This window comes from Mobula birostris, chromosome X, assembly GCF_030028105.1.
Source record: "Mobula birostris isolate sMobBir1 chromosome X, sMobBir1.hap1, whole genome shotgun sequence".
Classification (NCBI taxonomy): Eukaryota; Metazoa; Chordata; class Chondrichthyes; order Myliobatiformes; family Myliobatidae; genus Mobula; species Mobula birostris.
This window is the reverse complement of record NC_092402.1, coordinates 20786133-20806494: the sequence shown is the minus strand read 5'-3', so window position 1 is coordinate 20806494 and position 20362 is coordinate 20786133. Positions and strand designations below refer to the sequence as shown.

Genomic DNA, 20362 nt, shown 5'->3' with positions numbered 1-20362 from the left:
ACATTGTACAACAAGGAAATATAAACACTATCATGAGGCACAATATTTTTGGGTGTTACGTGCTGTGTTTATTTTAAGAAACCTAAATCATGTCACTTGGATGAATTAAGCATATTGTAGCAGTTAGCATAACTCTTTATAACACCAGAAGCCCGAGGTTCAATTCCCGCCACTGTCTGTAAGGAGTTTGTACGTTCTCCCAGTGTCCGTATTGGTATCAATGGACATATGTCTCTCCCACATGATAGCAGTGCACCATGTTCTCACCATAGTTCGAAACACCTCTCAGTTTCCTAAACTCAAGAGAACAAATGCCCAAGTTGTTCAGTTGTAGCTGAAAGAACTTTTCAAAGTTCAAAGCTCAAAATAAATTTATTATCAAAGTGCGTATATGTCACCATATGCAACCCTGCGATTCACAGACATTCGCAGAATAAAGGAATACAATAGAATCAATGAAAAGCTACACACAAACAAAAACTGACAAATAACCAATGTACAGAAGAAGACAATCTATGCAGGTACAAATAAATAATATTGAGAACATGAGTTGTAGAGTCCTCCTTTCTGTAAATTTAAGAGGGTTAAAGTAAATTGCTAATGAAGAAGGGGTTTGTGTTGATTGTTGAGAGGAGGTTAGGGCTGAGCATAAATACTCTCTATTTATATATAATAAATAATGTATATATATAAAATAAAGACTGTGGGTGGTATGGTAATGTAGTGGTTAGCATAACACTGTAACAGTGCCAGCAATTACCGATCAAGGTTCAATTCCCACCACTGTGTGTAAAAAGCTTCTATGTTCTCCCAGTGACTGTGTGGGTTTCCTCCCATGTTTCAAAGATGTACCGTACAGGGTTAGTCAGTAGTGGGCAGGCTATGTTGGCACCGAAAGCGTGGCGACACTTGCAGGCTGCCCAGCACAATCGTCTCTGATTTGATTTGATGCAAATGACGCATTTCACTGTATGTTTGGATGTACATGTGATAAATAGATCTAATCTTTAAATACTCATCACCTCATGTGCCAGTTATCCTGTTTTAGCTCTGCTTATCCTTCTGCATAATGTCACATCTGCAGAATGTCCAAAGCTTCTACAGTCAATTAATAACCTTTGAAATGCCATGGTTGTGTTTCCGTACTGAAAGTTGACAGCAGTTTGTGCATAGGAAGCCAACAAAACAGTAATAAACTACGTGACAAGTTAGTCCATCTTTGACAGTACTGAGTGTAAGGCAATTGGCCAGGGCACTGGGAGAATCTCATCGGAAATGACATGAGATCTTTTACATTGGTCTCCAAGAGCAAGCCAGTCAGCAGTGTAACATGGAAATCACCACCTGTAATGATGCAGTAGCGCCTGGTAATGCTTACCAGGATTATGGTGGACACTGCCAGCAGCAGGTGTGAAATGAATGCAGTTGTTATATTCTGAGAATTAATAAGGAGCTCCATGGTTGGGTGTGAGTATACTGTCTTGCTTCACACCCCAGTGCCCTTCATTATTGTACAGACTCTTGTCCGAAAATTCTGAAAGGTGAGACAATGTCTTTCGGTTCCAAAGCCAATCTGGGATGAAACTGAACAGAGATCATAGCTGTTTCCACACTACAAAATCGTGTTGGTTTTCCTTAAAGCTAGCACTCACACCTACATCCAATGTAGATTTTTATTCCCTTTCAGGCTACATCCACACTAGACCAGATAATTTTGAAAACGCCGGTTTCGTGTAAAAACTATAGGCGTCCACACCAGGCGTTTTTGAAAATACCTCCGTCCACATTAAAATGGGTACTTGGACAAATCTGCTCCTACTGGGCATGCACAGGACACATCTACAGAAAACAAACGAAGAGGAAACAGTATACTTGGTGCGCGTTTGTCCAGTTACAGACTAGAAAAAGGAAAATGCCAAACGACGGACAGTTGTTGGCTGTCGCGCAGGAGGACTTACAACTAAAAAACACAAATACTGGAGCATATGGAGGCAACCAACAGGGAGCTCACGGACAGTATGACCTGGCTGACGACGAACATTGAAAAACTGACTAACTCTGTTGCAGAAGGATTTGCAATGATGAGGAAGATGGTGGCTCCCCCCCAGTACTTTTCACTGCCACAATACCAGCCTCACAGCCACTACAATAGCTACACATACGGACACACAGACCCCCGGGTGGCCCCACCAACATCTTCCCCACTCCCACAGAGGGATCACCCTGGAAACATTTCCTACAGCCATCGTCTCTTCACCGATGAAAGGGCCGACAGGTTTTTAAAACCTCCGGTTACCCCGTACACACTACAATGCCCAACTGGCGTTTTCAGATTTAAGCACTCTGGAGAGCGTTTTAGAAAAGCTTCATTTTCGAGGGAGGAAAACGCCATTTCAGTGTGGACGGAGGGTCAAAACAAAGAGAAAATGCTTCAGTTACGGATTTATCCGGTCTAGTGTGGATATAGCCTCAATCACCCAACTCACCATGTTAGACTTCATTTAATTACAGAGCTCCATTTAGTCATTTGATTTCTGGGCTGAGGTTGGCTGGCAAACAACTTTTTCACTCCTCATGTCCTCTGCTCTGCTCAGTAACACAATATTCCTTTTATGAGGTGCTACTGAGTCTGGCCATTAGAGGAATTGAATGAAATTCATTTTGGAAAAAAATAATAAAAAGATTTGAAAAGAAAGAAATAGGGTAAGAAAATGGTGCTGTGATCTTGTTGAATGGCAGAGCAGATTCAAGGAGTCTTTTGACTTACTCTTTCTGCTGTTAACAGGATTGAAATGAATCTTCCCTGCTCTCCTCCAGTCCATACCCTGAAAAATAAAAAAACACACACACTCCCTCACACATTCACTCAGTCAAACACACGTATATACACACACGCATATACACACTCACCCACACACACATATACACACTCACCCACACACACACACACACACACTCACTCACAGACACACACGTGCACACACGCACAGCCACATGCACACACACGCACACACACAGACACGCTCACACACACATGCGCACTCACACACAAACACACACTCACATACACACAGACACACACATAGACATACTCAGACACACACATGCACACACACAGAACCATACACAGATGTGCACACACACACACACACACACACACACACACACACACGTGCATACACATACAGATATGCGCACACTCACACACACATGCGCACACGCAGACACGTGTGCACTCACACACACATACAGACACGGACACACGCACACACACACACATGCACAGACTCAAATTGGGTAAAGCATCTAATAATTGTGAGCAATGAGTTAGTACATTCAGGATAACTCTGTAAAATACTCAGGATTAGACTATCCTAAACTCAAATAAAGGATAGTATTGTAACTCATTTCCATGCAAAAATGCAAATTTTCAAATATTTCAATTATTATTTGGACACTTTATCTCTCAATTTGCCTTGTTATGGCCTTGCACCTCAGTGTCTGCCTACACTGCCCTCTCTCTTTAACTGTAACACTTTATTCTGCATTCTTATTGCTTCACTGTGTACTATCTCAATGCACTCTTGTAATGGAATACTTTATGTGAATAGTATGCAAGACAGGTTTTCAAAGTTCAAAGTAAGTTTATTATCAAACTACATAGATATCACCAAATATAACCCTGAGATTCTATTTCTTGTGGGCATACACAGTAAGTTCTTAATAGTATAATAACTATAATATCCCCGGGACCTGACAGAGTATTCCCTCGGACCTTGAAGGAGTCTAGTGTTGAAATTGCGGGGGCCCTGGCAGATATATTTAAAATGTCGGTGTCTATGGGTGAGGTGCGGAGGATTGGAGAGTAGCTAATGTTGTTCGGTTGTTTAAAAAAGGATCAAAAAGTAATCCGGAAAATTATAGGCCGGTAAGTTTAATGTCGGTAGTAGGTAAGTTATTGGAGGGAGTACTAAGAGACAGAATCTACAAGCATTTGGATAGACAGGGACTTATTAGGGAGAGTCAACATGGCTTTGTGCATGGTGGGTCATGTTTGACCAATCTATTGGAGTTTTTCGAGGAGGTTACCAGGAAAGTGGATGAAGGGAAGGCAGTGGATATTGTCTACATGGACTTCAGTAAAGCCTTTGAAAAGGTCCCGCATGGGAGGTTAGTTAGGAAAATTCAGTCGCTAGGTATACATGGAGAGGTAGTAAATTGGATTAGACGTTGGCTCGATGGAAGAAGCCAAAGGGTGGTAGTAGAGGATTGCTTCTCTGAGTGGAGGCCTGTGACTAGTGGTGTGCCACAGGGATCAGTGCTGGGTCCATTGTTATTTGTCATCTATATCAATGATCTGGATGATAATGTGGTAAATTGAATCAGCAAATTTGCTGATGATACAAAGATTGGAGGTGTAGTGGACAGTGAGGAAGGTTTTCAGAGCCTGCAGAGGGACTTTGACCAGCTTGAAAAATAGGCTGAGATTTGGCAGATGGAGTTTAATACAGACAAGTGTGAGGAATTGCACGTTGGAAGGACAAACCAAGGTAGAACATACAGGGTAAATGGTAAGGCACTGAGGAGTGCAGTGGAACAGAGGGATCTGGGAATACAGATACAAAATTCCCTAAAAGTGGTGTCACAGGTAGTTAGGGTTGTAAAGAGAGCTTTTGGTACATTGGCCTTTATTAATCAAAGTATTGAGTATAAGAGCTGGAATGTTATGGTGAGGTTGTATAAGGCATTGGTGAGGCCGAATCTGGAGTATTGTGTTCAGTTTTGGTCATCAGATTACAGGAAGGATATAAATAAGGTTGAAAGAGTTCAGAGAAGGTTTACAAGGATGTTGCTGGGACTTGAGAAACTCAGTTACAGAGAAAGGTTGAATAGGTTAGGACTTTATTCCCTGGAGCGTAGAAGAATGAGGGGAGATTTGATAGAGGTGTATAAAATTATGATGGGTATAGATAGAGTGAATGCAAGCAGGCTTTTTCCACTGAGGCAAGGGGAGAAATAAAACAGAGGACATGGGTTAAGGGTGAAGGGGGAAAAGTTTAAAGGGAACATTAGGGGGGGCTTCTTTACACAGAGAGTGGTGGGAGTGTGGAATGAGCTGCCAGACGAGGTGGTAAATGCGGGTTCTTTTTTAACATTTAAGAATAAATTGGACAGGTACATAGATGAGAGATGTACAGAGGGATATGGTCCGTGTGCAGGTCAGTGGGACTAGGCAGAAAATAGTTCGGCACAGCCAAGAAGGGCCAAGAGGCCTGTTTCTGTGTTGTAATTTTTCTATGGATTCTGTGGTTTCTAATATAATCAATGCAAGACTGCACCAACTTGGGCGTTCAACTAGTGTGCAAAAGACAACATAAAAAAGAATGTAAGAATAATAATAAATAAGTAAGCAATAAATATCGATAGCCAAAGCCATTTGATAACATCCCACATAAAGTGCTGTGCACTGGACGAGAGCTCAAAAGATTGGGATACTGTGCTTACATGGTTTTCCACTGTATTTTCACACATGTAACAATCATAAACTAACTTACCAATTTGTAAGTGTGAAATCTCCAAGAGGCTTAAGTCCACAACATTTTACATCATTCAAACCAGCACAAGAGATTATAACTGGAGATAGAGCACTCTGTATTTGAAACTCAGAGTTTTGTTTCAGAGGGCAGTTATATATTACTGATGCAGTCATACATAGTATAGAAACAGGCCCATCGCATCTGTGCTGACCATCAAGCAACCATTTAACCACTTTGACACTCATCCCATTTTGTTCTCTCTACATTCCCATTACCTCTCCACAGATTCTATCCTTCACACACCCACTAGGACCAGTTACCAACAGCCAATTAACCCACCAATCTGTATGTCTTTGGGTTGTGGGAGGAAACCAGAATCCCCAGGAGGAGCCACATATGGCCACAAGGAGACTGTGCAAACTCCACACACTGACCTCAACTCTGGACCAATTCCACAACTCACAGGCTCACTTTCAAGGACTGTACAACCTCTGTTCTCAGCGCTTCTTTTATTTGCACAATTAGGCTTCTTTTGAACATTGGTTGTTTGTCAGTCTTTGTTTATCAATAATTTTTCATAAATACTATTCTTTATTTTCCTGTAAATCCCTGCAAGAAAATGACTCTCAAAATAGTATATAGTGACACTTGATAATAAATTTACTTTGGCTATGACAAAGGCAGACATCGGGATTGAACCCAGATTGATAGAGTTGTGAGGTACCAGCTCTGCCAGCTGTTCCAAGGTGCCACTCAAAATGTGCTACTATTGTATCAAAGGATTGGCACTGTGAATGGCAACACATGAGGCAGGGAAGGAGTCCACCATGCCGGCAAGATAATAAAAACTGTTTCCTGTGATTTTCCTGCTCAGGGCTCAGCGGACTCCTACACCAGCCGCCCGTCAGACTCGGACGTCTCTCTGGAGGAGGACAGGGAGGCATTACGCAAAGAGGCTGAGCGACAAGCTTTGGCACAACTTGAGAAGGCAAAGGTAAGATAGACTGGTACTGGCTCACCTGCACAATCTGGCCCAGAGGGAATGCCTGTGGTCCTGACAGCCAACAGTTACTTAGTGAGGCCTAAACACAAGGTCATCAGTCACATATATCAGTTCAAGCAAAGTGAGGACACCTCACCCACCTTCCACTTCGTCCTCTCTTTTGAGCTGGTAAATACTTCCTTTCTGTTTCTCATTTATAGAGCCAAAAGTGGTGAAATGATCTATGTCAATGGAAAGCAAATCATAGTTGCTCATTGTGTCATGTAACAGTCATGAACCAATTACCAATTTCCAATTACTCTCTGACTTTTCTCCTGCAAGTGTCTCACGTTTCAAGTGTGTCAAATACTTGCAATCCTATTAAGGTCCACAAATGATGGAAGATAACTAAGATTGTCACGGATATTGTGTTCGTTGAATGGTGATTGGTGTTATCAGGGCACATTGCCTTGGCAACTCCTGTTGTGTTCAATTCTCAAGAGCTCTGGCCTGCAAGTTTTCTTGAGAGCTTTTCTGAACTCACATAGCACTCCTTTCTCACTCATTCAAGATGAGTTGGATTTCCTTTTTGTTCCTCTCTTCTCCCCATCTCCCATCAGGCAGAAGATACAAAAGCCTAAACTCACATACCACCAAGTTCAAGGGTAGCTTCTATCCCACAATTATAAGGTTATTGAATGTTCCACTAATACGATAAGATAAGAATCTTATTTTTCTTAATAAGATCGCCTCTCAATTTTCTAAATTGCAAAGTGTACAGGTCTAACCTATTCACCCAGTTCACTGGATGCATTTCAGAGTGATCAGTGTTATATTGGTCAGGATCAGAATTCTAAAAACATCAGACCAAGGAGGAGACATTTTAACAAAGACTATGATAACTATAAGAGCTTTGGCTTGGGCAGGGCTATCAGACCGTTATAAACATTTGTGTAACTTGCCCGTGCTTAGTAGGTTCTGTGAGGAACGCACAGTCCCACCATTCCTCTGACAGCAGACTGAAGTTCAACCCAGACCTCAGAACAAAATCTATTGTTTGATTTGCACAAGGTCTGTAAATGGCTGAATGACTATCTGCCATTCACAAGAACGCGCATAGCATCTGAATATGGATGTGAAATGAGCTGCCAGAAGAAGCGGTTGAGGCCGGTACAATAGTTTCTTTTGGGAAGCACTAGGATAGGTACATGGAGGGATGGGAGATGGGCTTAGAGAGAAATGGACTGGTTGGGCCAAAGGGCCTGTGTCCATGTTACATTGCTGTACGAATCTATGACTTTTTAATTCAGCTCAAATTGATAAGACAAGGGTCTTATTATTCTGTGAAAATCCAATTGCAGTACAATGGCACAGCTAATATAGCTACTGCCTCACAGCAGCTAAGAGTTAGTTCAATGCTGTCCTTGGCTGCTGTCTGTGTAGAGTCTGCACTTTTTTCCTTTTGCCTATCTGGGTTTCCTCTGGATGCACCGATTTCCTCACATATCCCAAAGGTTGGTAGGTTAATCGGTCAATGTAACTTACCCCTAGAGTGTTGGTGAATGGTAGAATCTGGAAGGAATTAGAACATAGAACATTACAGCACAGTACAGGCCCTTTGGCCCGTGATGTTGAGCCAACCTTTTAACCTAATCTTAGATCGATGTAACCCTTCCCTCCTGCACGGCCCTCCAATTTTCTCTAATCCCTGTGGCTATCAAAGAGTTTCTTAAATGCCAATAATATATCTGACTCAACCACCATCCCTGGCAGGGTGTTTCATGCACCCACCACTCTCTGTGCAATGAACTTACCTCTGACTTCCCTCCCATACTTTCCTTCAATCACCTTAAAATTATCCCCCTTTGTATGAGCCATTTCCCCCCTGGGAAAAAAGACAATGACTATACATTTGGTCCATGCCTCTTATCATCTTGTACACCCCTATCAAATCACCTCCCATCTCATTTGCTCCAGAGGGAAAAGCCCTAGCTCACTCAACCTATCCTCATAAGATGTGCCCTCAAGTCCAGGCAACATCCTCTGCACCCTCTCTAAAGCTTTCACATCCTTCCTCTAACTGAGGAGAAAGAAATGTGGGAATGAAAGAAAAAGGGTTAACACAGGCTTAGTGTAAATGTTCAGCATAGGTGAATGGGTTAAACCGTATGAATCATACATTTAGATGTAATTGTCTGCTTTATTAGACCAAGCCTGTTGCATTTGCTGTTCGAACAAATGTCGGCTACAACCCCAGCCAGAATGATGATGTCCCTGTGCAAGGCATGGCCATCTCCTTTGAATCCAAAGATTTTCTACACATCAAAGAAGTAAGTGCTCTGCTAATTGTATTTTAATTGTTATATTCAATCATTGAAATAATGATATACACAAACACGAGAGATTCTGCAGATGCTAGAAATCCAGAGCAACACACACAAAATGCTGGAGGAACTCGGCAGGTCAGGCAGCATCTAAGGAAAAGAATAAACAGTCAACTTTTCGGGCCGAGACCCTTTATCAAGACCTCTTAACCCTCCCTGGTGAAGGGTCTCAGCCCAAAACATTGACCTTTTATTCCTTTCCGTAGATGTATCTATGTTAGGGGGGAGTATTATAAATTCATGAACATACGCCTACTTTATCCCTAAATGCATACTTGCGAAAGTGTTATGCCATTACATTTGAGTTTAAATTAATACAGTATGTGATCATGCATGGATACATATTATTACAATGCATGTGTGTGGGTGCCTATTGTACTAACACATTTGTATGAGGGTGCATACTCTGATAATGCACTTGTGCCTGGGTGTATGATTTGCCTGCACACTTGACATGGGTGTGTGCCTTTTTCATGCACTTATGTATATTCAGGTACATAATACCATAATACGTGTACTGTGTCTGTACGTGTGTTCATGTGTCCATGCACTTATGTATGGTCACCTGCTACTTTAATGCATTTTTAAAGAGTACATACTGTGTCTGCACAATTCTGAGTGGATATGTACTGTGTCTGCCCTCTTGCGCATGCAGTTATGTAGTGTCCATATAATTCTGCATCATGCATGTCTTCTTAATGCAGTTATAGATGGGTGCATACTCTGTACACTTGTGCATGGGCACATGCCATGATGTGGATGCATATTGTCTTACTGAACATACCTGGCTCATACTGTTTGTATTTGGGTGTATACTTTATATAATAATGCATTGGTGCATATTCATAGATACAATTATGCACAAGTGTTGCTGAATCCACTTATGCCTGCTTTTATGCTCAAATTGTCGATAAAAGGCTTTTTTTGCAGATTTAAATTGTTTGTGCCTATTTCCATGGGAAGCCTTTCCAGTTGAAAAATTGGACCGAGCACTTCCTGACATAATTTCCTAGCTGTTACTTGTATTCTTGACATTATCAGTGGGCATGGTGCCTAATGTTTGAAGTTGATACAGAACTTTGCAACCTGCAACCTGTGTTTTATCACTAAGGGTTAAATAAGGAGCAAGCCATGCAGAAAAATATCAAGCTGATGGTATTAAACTGTCCCGATGATATCTTGATTTTTTTTTTGCCATCTACTCATGTCTGATCCCTACATTACTCATGGTTATATCTGTGTGCCTGTTGTAACTTGTTCCCATAAAGCTATAGAGCACTACATCACAGAAACAGGCCCTTCAGCCAATTTAGCCCGTAATGAACTATTATGCTGCCTTGTCCCTTCGACCTGCACGTGGACCATAGTCCTCCTTATTCCTCCCATCCATGTACTACATGACTACAGACCGGTGGCATTGACCTCACACATCATGAAGACCCTGGAGAGACTTGTTCTGGAGCTGCTCCGGCCTATGGTCAGGCCACACTTAGATCCCCTCCAGTTCGCCCACCAGCCCCGACTAGGAGTTGAGGATGCCATCGTCTACCTGCTGAACCATGTCTACGCCCACCTGGACAAGCTAGCAAGCACTGTGAAGGTCATGTTTTTTGACTTCTCCAGTGCGTTCAACACCATCCGCCCTGCTCTGCTGGGGGAGAAGCTGACAGCGATGCAGGTGGATGCTTCCCTGGTGTCATGGATTCTTGATTACCTGACTGGCAGACCACAGTACGTGTGCTTGCAACACTGTGTGTCCGACAGAGTGATCAGCAGCACTGGGGCTCCACAGGGGACTGTCTTGTCTCCCTTTCTCTTCACCATTTACACCTCAGACTTCAACTACTGCACAGAGTCTTGTCATCTTCAGAAGTTTTCGGATGACTCTGCCATAGTTGGATGCATCAGCAAGAGAGATGAGGCTGAGTACAGGGCTACTATAGGAAACTTTGTCACATGGTGTGAGCAGAATTATCTGCAGCTTAATGTGAAAAAGACTAAGGAGCTGGTGGTAGACCTGAGGAGAGCTAAGGTACCGGTGACCCCTGTTTCCATCCAGGGGGTCAGTGTGGATATGGTGGAGGATTACAAATACCTGGGGATACGAATTGACAATAAACTGGACTGGTCAAGGAACACTGAGGCTGTCTACAAGAAGGGTCAGAGCCGTCTCTATTTCCTGAGCAGACTGAGGTCCTTTAACATCTGCCAGATGAAGCTGAGGATGTTCTACGAGTCTGTGGTGGCCAGTGCTATCATGTTTGCTGTTGTGTGCTGGGGCAGCAGGCTGAGGGTAGCAGACACCAACAGAATCAACAAACTCATTCGTAAGGCCAGTGATGTTGTGGGGATGGAGCTGGACTCTCTGATGGTGGTGTCTGAAAAGAGGATGCTGTCCAAGTTGCATGCATCTTGGTCAATGTCTCCCATTCACTACATAGTGTACTGCAAACAACAGGAATTCTGCAGATGCTGGAAATTCAAGCAACACACATCAAAGTTGCTGGTGAACGCAGCAGGCCAGGCAGCATCTGTAGGAAGAGGTGCAGTCGACGTTTCAGGCCGAGACCCTTCGTCAGGACTAACTGAAGGAAGAATGAGTAAGTGACCATGGACACCTTCACAGCGATTGCGCAACCACCAACTGCAACTCCAGGCCGGGTCTTTATGTGCTGCTATTGTGACTCCCGTCTCCCCTTCCCCCACCAATACTCTGCAATCCCCTCTCCCTCAGATCCCATCGTCAGCTCCTGGGTCCTCAGAAGCTCCATCTTCCTCTCACCCCAACCCTCCCCTCTCCATTGACACACCCAGCCTCCCCCCTCCCCCCTCTGATCCCAGCTCTCATCCGTGCCGGGTCTTTACCGTCCCCTCCGACCTTCAACTGTCGGAGGCAGAACACTCTGTCCTCAGTAAGGGCCTCACCTTTTTCCCCTTCGCCCACACCTCAGCGAGTTCCGTGTTCGCCACGATGCGGAACTCTTCTTCCGCCGGCTCCGTCTCCGAGCCTACTTCTTCGGCAAGGACTCTCCCACCCCCACCAATGACCCCTTCTCCTGTCTTCAACCCTCCTCTTCTTCATAGACACCCCGCTCTGGTCTTCTGCCTGCTCTGGATCTCTTTATTGCTAACTGCCGACGGGACATAAACCGTCTCGACTTCACCGCACCTTGTCCCCATTCCAACCTCACTCCTTCCGAACGCTCTGCTCTCCACTCCCCCCGCACTAATCCTAACCTTATTATTAAACTCGCCGATAAGCGGGGTGCTGTTGTAGTCTGGCGTACTGACCTCTACCTTGCCAAGGCACAGCGACAACTCGTGGATACCTCCTCTTATTTACCTCTCGATCGTGACCCCACTAAGGAGCACCAGGCCATTGTCTCCCACACCATCACCGTCTTTATCCGCTCAGGGGATCTCCCATCCACTGCTACCAACCTTATAGTTTCCACACCTCGCACTTCCTGTTTCTATCTCCTACCCAAGATCCACAAACCTGCCTGTCCTGGCAGACCTATTGTCTCAGCTTGCTCCTGCCCCACTGAACTCGTTTCTGCATACCTCGACAGGGTTTTATCCCCCCCCCCCCGTTCAATCCCTTCCTACCTATGTTCGTGACACTTCTCACGCTCTTAAACTTTTCGATGATTTTAAGTTCCCTGGCCCCCACCGCTTTATTTTCACCATGGATGTCCAGTCCCTATATACTTCCATCCCCCATCAGGAAGGTCTCAAAGCTCTACGCTTCCTTTTGGATTCCAGACCTAATCAGTTCCCCTCTACCACCACTCTGCTCCGTCTAGCGGAATTAGTCCTTACTCTTAATAATTTCTCCTTTGGCTCCTCCCACTTCCTCCAAACTAAAGGTGTAGCTATGGGCACCCGTATGGGTCCTAGCTATGCCTGCCTTTTTGTTGGCTTTGTGGAACAATCTATGTTCCGTGCCTATTCTGGTATCTGTCCCCCACTTTTCCTTCGCTACATCGACGACTGCATTGGCGCTGCTTCCTGCACGCATGCAGAGCTCGTTGACTTTATTAACTTTGCCTCCAACTTTCACCCTGCCCTCAAGTTTACCTGGTCCATTTCCGACACCTCCCTCCCCTTTCTAGATCTTTCTGTCTCTGTCTCTGAAGACAGCTTATCTACTGATGTCTACTATAAGTCTACTGACTCTCACAGCTATCTGGACTATTGCTCTTCTCACCCTGTCTCTTGCAAAAATGCCATCCCCTTCTTGCAATTCCTCTGTCTCCGCCGCATCTGTTCTCAGGATGAGGCTTTTCATTCCAGGACGAGGGAGATGTCCTCTTTTTTTAAAGAAAGGGGCTTCCCTTCTTCCACCATCAACTCTGCTCTCAAACGCATCTCCCCCATTTCACGCACATCTGCTCTCACTTCATCCTCCCGTCATCCCACTAGGAATAGGGTTCCCCTGGTCCTCACCTACCACCCCACCAGCCTCCGAATCCAACATATTATTCTCCGTAACTTCCGCCACCTCCAACGGGATCCCACTACTAAGCACATCTTTCCCACCCCACCCCTCTGCATTCCGCAGGGATCACTCCCTACGCAACTCCCTTGTCCATTCGTCCCCCCCCATCCCTCCCCACTGATCTCCCTCCTGGCACTTATCTGTGTAAGCGGAACAAGTGCTACACATGCCCTTACACTTCCTCCCTTACCACCATTCAGGGCCCCAAACAGTCCTTCCAGGTGAGGCAACACTTCACTTGTGAGTTGGCTGGGGTGACATACTGCGTCCGGTGCTCCCGATGTGGCCTTTTATATATTGGCGAGACCCGACGCAGACTGGGAGACCGCTTTGCTGAACACCTATGCTCTGTCCACCAGAGAAAGCAGGATCTCCCAGTGGCCACACATTTTAATTCCACATCCCATTCCCATTCTGACATGTCTATCCACGGCCTCCTCTACTGTAAAGATGAAGCCACACTCAGGTTGGAGGAACAACACCTTATATTCCATCTGGGTAGCCTCCAACCTGATGGCATGAACATCGACTTCTCTAACTTCCGCTAATGCCCCACCTCCCCCTCGTACCCCATCTGTTACTTATTTTTATACACACATTCTTTCTCTCACTCTCCTTTTTCTCCCTCTGTCCCTCTGAATATACCCCTTGCCCATCCTCTGGGTCCCCCCCCCCCCTTGTCTTTCTTCCCGGACCTCCTGTCCCATTATCCTCTCATATCCCTTTTGCCTATCACCTTTCCAGCTCTTGGCTCCATCCCTCCCCCTCCTGTCTTCTCCTATCATTTTGGATCTCCCCCTCCCCCTCCAACTTTCAAATCCCTTACTCATTCTTCCTTCAGTTAATCCTGACGAAGGGTCTCGGCCTGAAACGTCGACTGCACCTCTTCCTAGAGATGCTGCCTGGCCTGCTGCGTTCACCAGCAACTTTTACATAATGTACTGGTTGGGCACAAGAACATATTCAGCCGGAGACTCATTCCACCGAGATGCAACACAGAGCGTCATAGGAATTCATTCCTGCCTGTGGCCATCAAACTTTACAACTCCTCCCTTGGAGGATCAGACACCCTGAGCCAATAGGCTGGTCCTGGACTTATTTCCTGGCATAATTTACATATTACTATTTAATTATTTATGGTTTTATTACTATTTAATTATTTATGGTGCAACTGTAGCGAAAACCAATTTCCCCCGGGATCAATAAAGTATAGTGACTATGACTTATCGAAATGTCTCTTAAATCAGTGGTCTCCAACCACCGGGCCGCAAAGCATGTGCTACTGGGCCGTGAGGAAACGATATGATTTGGCGATATGAGTCAGCTGCACCTTTCCTCATTCCCTGTCACGCCCACTGTTGAGCTTGAACTCCCCCCAACCCCCCCCCCCCCGTCGGCTGGTCCGCAAGAATATTGTCAATATTAAACCGGTCCGTGGTGCCAAAAAGGTTGGGGACCCCTGTTTTAAATAATTCCTGTGGCACAGCGCTAGTCACAGGCCTCCAGTCAGAGAAGCAAACATCTACTAACACTCTGGCTTCTCTCAAATCCAATTTAGTACCTTATCCTGAATGCCAAGTGACTGAACCCTTCTGACCAACCTCCTATGCAGGACCTTGACCATGTAGATGACATCTACTGCCTTGCCTTCATCGACTTTCCTGGTAACCTCCTTGAAAGACCTTGAGGCCACATAGAAGACAGGGATGAATACAAGGGCAGGATTGCAGTGGGTTGGAGACGACATGGCTAGAAATCATTTTTGAATCACAAAACTTTATCAGGCAAGTCCAACAGGCGGTTGAGAAAACAAATGGCATGTTGGACTTTATTGCAAAGGTGTTAAGAGTTTAAGACTACAAAGACTTTATTACAATTCAATGTTCCAAGTAAATTTAATATCAAAGTACATATATGTCAGCGTATATTACCATCGGATTCATTTTCTTGCAGGTATTCACAGTAGAACAGAGAAATACGATAGAATCAATGACAAACTACAAACAAAGACTGACAAACAACCAATGTGCAAAAGACAAATTATGTAAATAGCAAAATAAGTAAATAAATAATACTGAGAACATGAGTTGTAGTGTCCATGAAAGTTAGTCCATAGGTTCTGAAATCAGATCAGAGTTGAGGTGAGAGAAGTTATCCACGCTGGTTCAGGAGCCTGATGGTTGAAGGGTAATAAATGTTCCTCAGCCTGGTGGTGTGGTACTTAAAGTTCCTGTACCCAGGGCAGCAGCAAGAAGAGAGCATGGCCTGGATGGTGGGGATCCTTGATGACAGATGCTTTCTCGTAGCAGCACTTCCTCTAAATGTGCTCAATGGTGGGGAGGGTTTTACCTGTAATGATTGTTGGTAAGACCATATTTTTGGTTACCTTAACTAATAAAGGATATAGTAGCATTGAAGATAGTCCAAAGGAGATTCACCAGGCTAATTCCTGGGATGAGACTGTTATCCTGTCCAGAGAGGCTCAATAGTTTGGGTCTGAATTTCTTGAATTTTAAGAGAATGAAGAGTAACCTTATTGAAACATATAAGGTCGTAAGCAGGCTCAACATGGAAGATGTTGACATGTTTTCACTAGTGGGAGAATTGCTAGTGACAGGGAACATGGCTACAAAAGAAGGGGCTGGTCATTTAAAACTGAGGTGCATAGAAATGTTTTCTCTCAGACTGTAGTGAATATCTGGAAGTCTCTGTCACCAAGGGTAGTGGTGCGTTGGTTGTATTTAAGGAATGGGTGAATATTTGAAAGATCAAGGTGTTGAGGGTTACAGTGAACTGGCTCAGGAGAAGCCATAGATCACCATAGACCATCATAGATCAGACAAGGTCACATTAAAGGCAGGGCAGATTCATGGGGCCTGGTAGCCTGCCCTCTAAGTTATCTAAGGGAGACTTCCTTGAGTGCACTCCAGACTAATACTGGGAACCTGATTCAAGGAGGTCCCCTTAAACCACTCATCCTGCTGCAACACTAGTAACAAGTCAATCTAATGACCCTGCCAGACCTGTCTCACTCATCAATCTGTTCCCAAACCCATCTGATCCTGTCTCCTGGAAAGCCAGATTTACCCAATGTGACTTTACCCAACCAGATGTGGATCAGTATCACCTTCCCCTGTCATAATCTTTTCCAGAACCTGACCACCCCCTCCTTACCTGACCCTCAACCCACCCTACAGCCTCCTGTCCTGCACTGAGGTGCTCAGCTGTTCTTTTGACTCCCTTTTTTTCTGTTTTATTTAAAATTTCCAACATCAGCAGTCTTTTTTGGTTTTTGTTTATCCTAATATTTGCAGTGCTTAGAGGAAGATACAAGACACAAAAGTGTGCAAGGTGCTCATTGTCAGCCAGAAATGGCCAATCAATGTTTCAGGTCAAGGCCCTTCATCTGAACTGGGACTGCGATCTCTCCATTTCAAATGAAGGGTCTCAACTTGAAAAGTTGACTGTCCATTTCCCTCCATAGATGCCTCCTGACCTTTGAGGATGTATATGGAATGTCCGATGGCTATGGGCCAGTACTCACTGCCATTTAGAAGAATGAGGGGGGATCTCATTGAAACCTATCAAATATTGAAAGGCCAAGATAGAGTGGATGTGGAGAGGATGTTTCCTATAGTGGGGGAGTCTAGGAGCAGCATCCACAGCTTCAGAATACAGGAACGTCCCTTTAGAACAGAGATGAGGAGGAATCTTTTCAACCAGAGAGTGGTGAATCTGTGAAATTTGTTGCCTCAGATGGCTGTGGAGACCAAGTCATTGAGTACATTTAAAGTGGAGGTTGATAGGTTCTTGATTAGTCAGGGGTCAAATGTTACAGAGAGAGGGCAGGAGAATGGGGTTGAGAAGGATAATAAATCAGCCATGATGGAATGGCAGAGTAGGCTTGATGGGCCAAATGGCCTAATTCTGCTCATATGTCTTAAGGTCTTATGGACTTGTTGAGCTCCTCCACTGCTTTTGAGTGTAGCTTCAGGTTCTAGCATCTGCAGTCTCTCGTACCTCCAGCTTGAAGGAAGGAACTTTGTTTGCTTCCAATCACTCTACCAACTTCTATAATGGATTCTGTGGCATCATTCAGAGCTGAGTTCTCCGTGGCCTTCTGTGTCTTTGGATAGACTGGAATGATTGTTAGAATCTTGGACCTATGTAACTTACTCAAGGATCGCGAATCAGCTTTATTCACCAGATACACTTACATGTATTAGGAATTTGCCATGGAGCGTTGGTCAGGGCACAACATGCAAAAAAAAAACAACATTCAATAATTATAAAGAATAAAGAATTATATAAAAAAATAAAGTTAGAGGTTAAAGTATGGATAATAAAATGTGAGTAAGTACATGAATACCAGCATGTATTTAGCAGGAATGAAAAAGTAAACATGGAACAAATGTCAATAGGTCAAGCAGGATCTATGTAGAGGAATAAAGAGTCGACAAAAGCTGAGACCCTTCATGAGGACCCGAAACATCATCTCTTTATTCCTTTCCATAGGTGCTGTCTGACCTGCTGAGTTCCTCCAGCATTTTGTATGTGTTACTCTGGTATTCCAGCATCTGCAGAATCTCTTGAATATAACATGGCAGCTGGAAAAAGGGACCCAGGTTTAGGGTAGAGAGTGCAAGTGTGATCAAATATTAAGAGGTATTTCTTTCTACAAGCTAATAAAGTGATAGAGTGTGTTACCAGAATGGGAAGTGAGGGCAGGACACTGGAATCATTTAATCATGAGCCATTGTACTGGGGAGTGACTGTATGGTCTATTCAGCCTTCTGAGCCTGTCGTACCCTTTAGTGAGATCATGTCTGATCTGTGATCTAATTCTATGTACCTGAGCACTTCATATGCCTTAATACAGAAATCTGTTCATTGCTGATTTAAAATTAACAACTGACCTCTTGTGAACTGCTACTTGCAAAATTCCAAACCTCTGCAACTCCCTCCCTGCAGAAGAGTTTGCAAATTCCACTTTGTGAAGGACTGGCTCTAATATCTGGCCTAGTTCCCAGATTCCCCAATTATTTTCCTCTCTTCCCTATCCGTTCTTCTTAATATATTGAAAGCTTTGTTCAGATCAACACTGTTTTGTGTAACCTTTCCTCAAAAGTTAGTCCCAGAGGTTTGTTGTTCATAGCCATAGAATCATACAGATTGGAAACAGGCTCTTCAGCCAAGCTCGTCCATGTGGATTAAGGTGCCCATCTAACTAGTCCCTTTTACCCACGTTTGGCCCTTATCATAAATCTTTCCTATCTATGAACTCGTCCAAATACCTTTTCAACATTGTAATTGTATCTATCTCTGCTGTTTCCTCTGGCAGCTCATTGCACATATCCAGCACCCTATATGTGAAAATGTACTCCTTCGACCCCTTTAAATCTTTCCCCTCACAGTCCCAGCAATCCAGTCTCTCCTTGTAACTCAAGCAGATTTTGATACATTTGTACTGCACTCTGTCTGATACTCCAGTCCTGAGATGTGGAACCCAAACCAAGGCTTCATACACCCACACCATGGTGTCTAACCACTTGAGTTCTAGACTTCTAAATATCAGAATCAGAATTCAGTTAACCGCTTCAAATTTCATACATTTGTGCTTTAGATTAATTAATCTGTTTTAATAATTCACAGTTTAGACTCAGTTGGGTCCATCCCTCCCCCTCCTGTCTTCTCCTATCATTTTGGATCTCCCCCTCCCCCTCCCACTTTCAAATCTCTTACTAGCTCTTCTTTCAGTTAGTCCTGACGAAGGGTCTCAGCCTGAAACGTCGACTGTACCTTTTCCTATAGATGCTGTCTGGCCTGCTGCATTCACCAGCAACTTTGATGTGTGTTGCTTGAAATTCCAGCATCTGCAGATGTCCTCGTGTTTCCACTTTTCTGCTTGGCTGCTAAAACCCCTGATCATAAGATCATAAGATCATAAAACATGGAGTAGAATTAGACCATTCAGCCCATTGAGTCTGCTCTGCCATTTGACTATGGCAGATTAGTTTTCTCTTTTAAGCCTAATCTCCATCCTTCTCCCCATAACCTTTGACATGCTTATTAATCAAGAACCTATCAACTTATGCTTTAAATATACTCAGTTACTTGAGTATAGCTGTCCGTGGCAATGAATTTCACAGATTCACCACCCTCTGGCAAAATAAGTACCACTGAACTCTGTTCTTTCTATCCTGAGACTGTACCCACTGGTCCTTGACTCTCCCACTGTTGGAAACATCTTCTCCACGTCCACTCTATCTGGACCTTTCAATATTTGATGAGTTTCAATAAGATCATCTCCCATTCTTCTGAACTCCAGCAACTATAGGCCCAGAGCCTTCAAATGCTCCTCCTACATTAGCCCTTTCGTTCCCAGGATCATTCCCATGAAGCTGCTCTGAACCCTCTCCAATATGAAAACATCCTTTCTTAGATAACAGCCCCAAAACTGCTAACAGCACTCCAAATGTTCAATACCTTACCAAGCCTCAGGTTTTATATTCTACTCCATGCTAAATGAATGCTGGCATCGTTTTGCGTTCCTTACTACCAACTAAACCCTTAAGTTAGCCTTTAGAGAATTCTGCACGAGGACTCCCAAGTCCCTTTTGCCCCTCCTATTTCTGAGTATGCTCCTCATTTAGAAAATAGTCTACACCCTTATTCCTTCTAGCAAAGTATGTATATCTCACAATATTCATTTTCTTGCAGGTGTTTACAGGAAAATAAAAAGATCCAATGCAATTTATTAAAAAAATATGCATAAACAAAGACTGACAACCAATGTGCAAAGAAGACAAATTGTACAAATAAAATAAAATTAATTAATTAATTAATTAATAATATTCAGAACATGAGTTATTGAGTCCTTGAAAGTGAGTCTGTAGGTTGTTGAATCAGCTCAGGGTTAAGGAAAGTGAAGTTATTCATGCTGGTTCAGGAACCTAAT

General features: G+C 43.8%; 1 protein-coding gene across 3 annotated transcripts in view; it reads left to right on the top strand.

Annotated features, from left to right (window-relative positions):
* The window catches only part of cacnb1 (calcium channel, voltage-dependent, beta 1 subunit), a 470521-nt gene that overhangs the window by 362870 nt on the left and 87289 nt on the right, over nt 1–20362 (top strand). For all 3 annotated transcript variants that reach the window (XM_072248611.1, XM_072248612.1, XM_072248610.1), the window contains exons 3-4: nt 6412–6531; nt 8727–8849. In XM_072248611.1, the coding sequence (XP_072104712.1) occupies nt 6412–6531; nt 8727–8849 (243 nt within the window). The remainder of the gene's footprint in view (nt 1–6411; nt 6532–8726; nt 8850–20362) is intronic.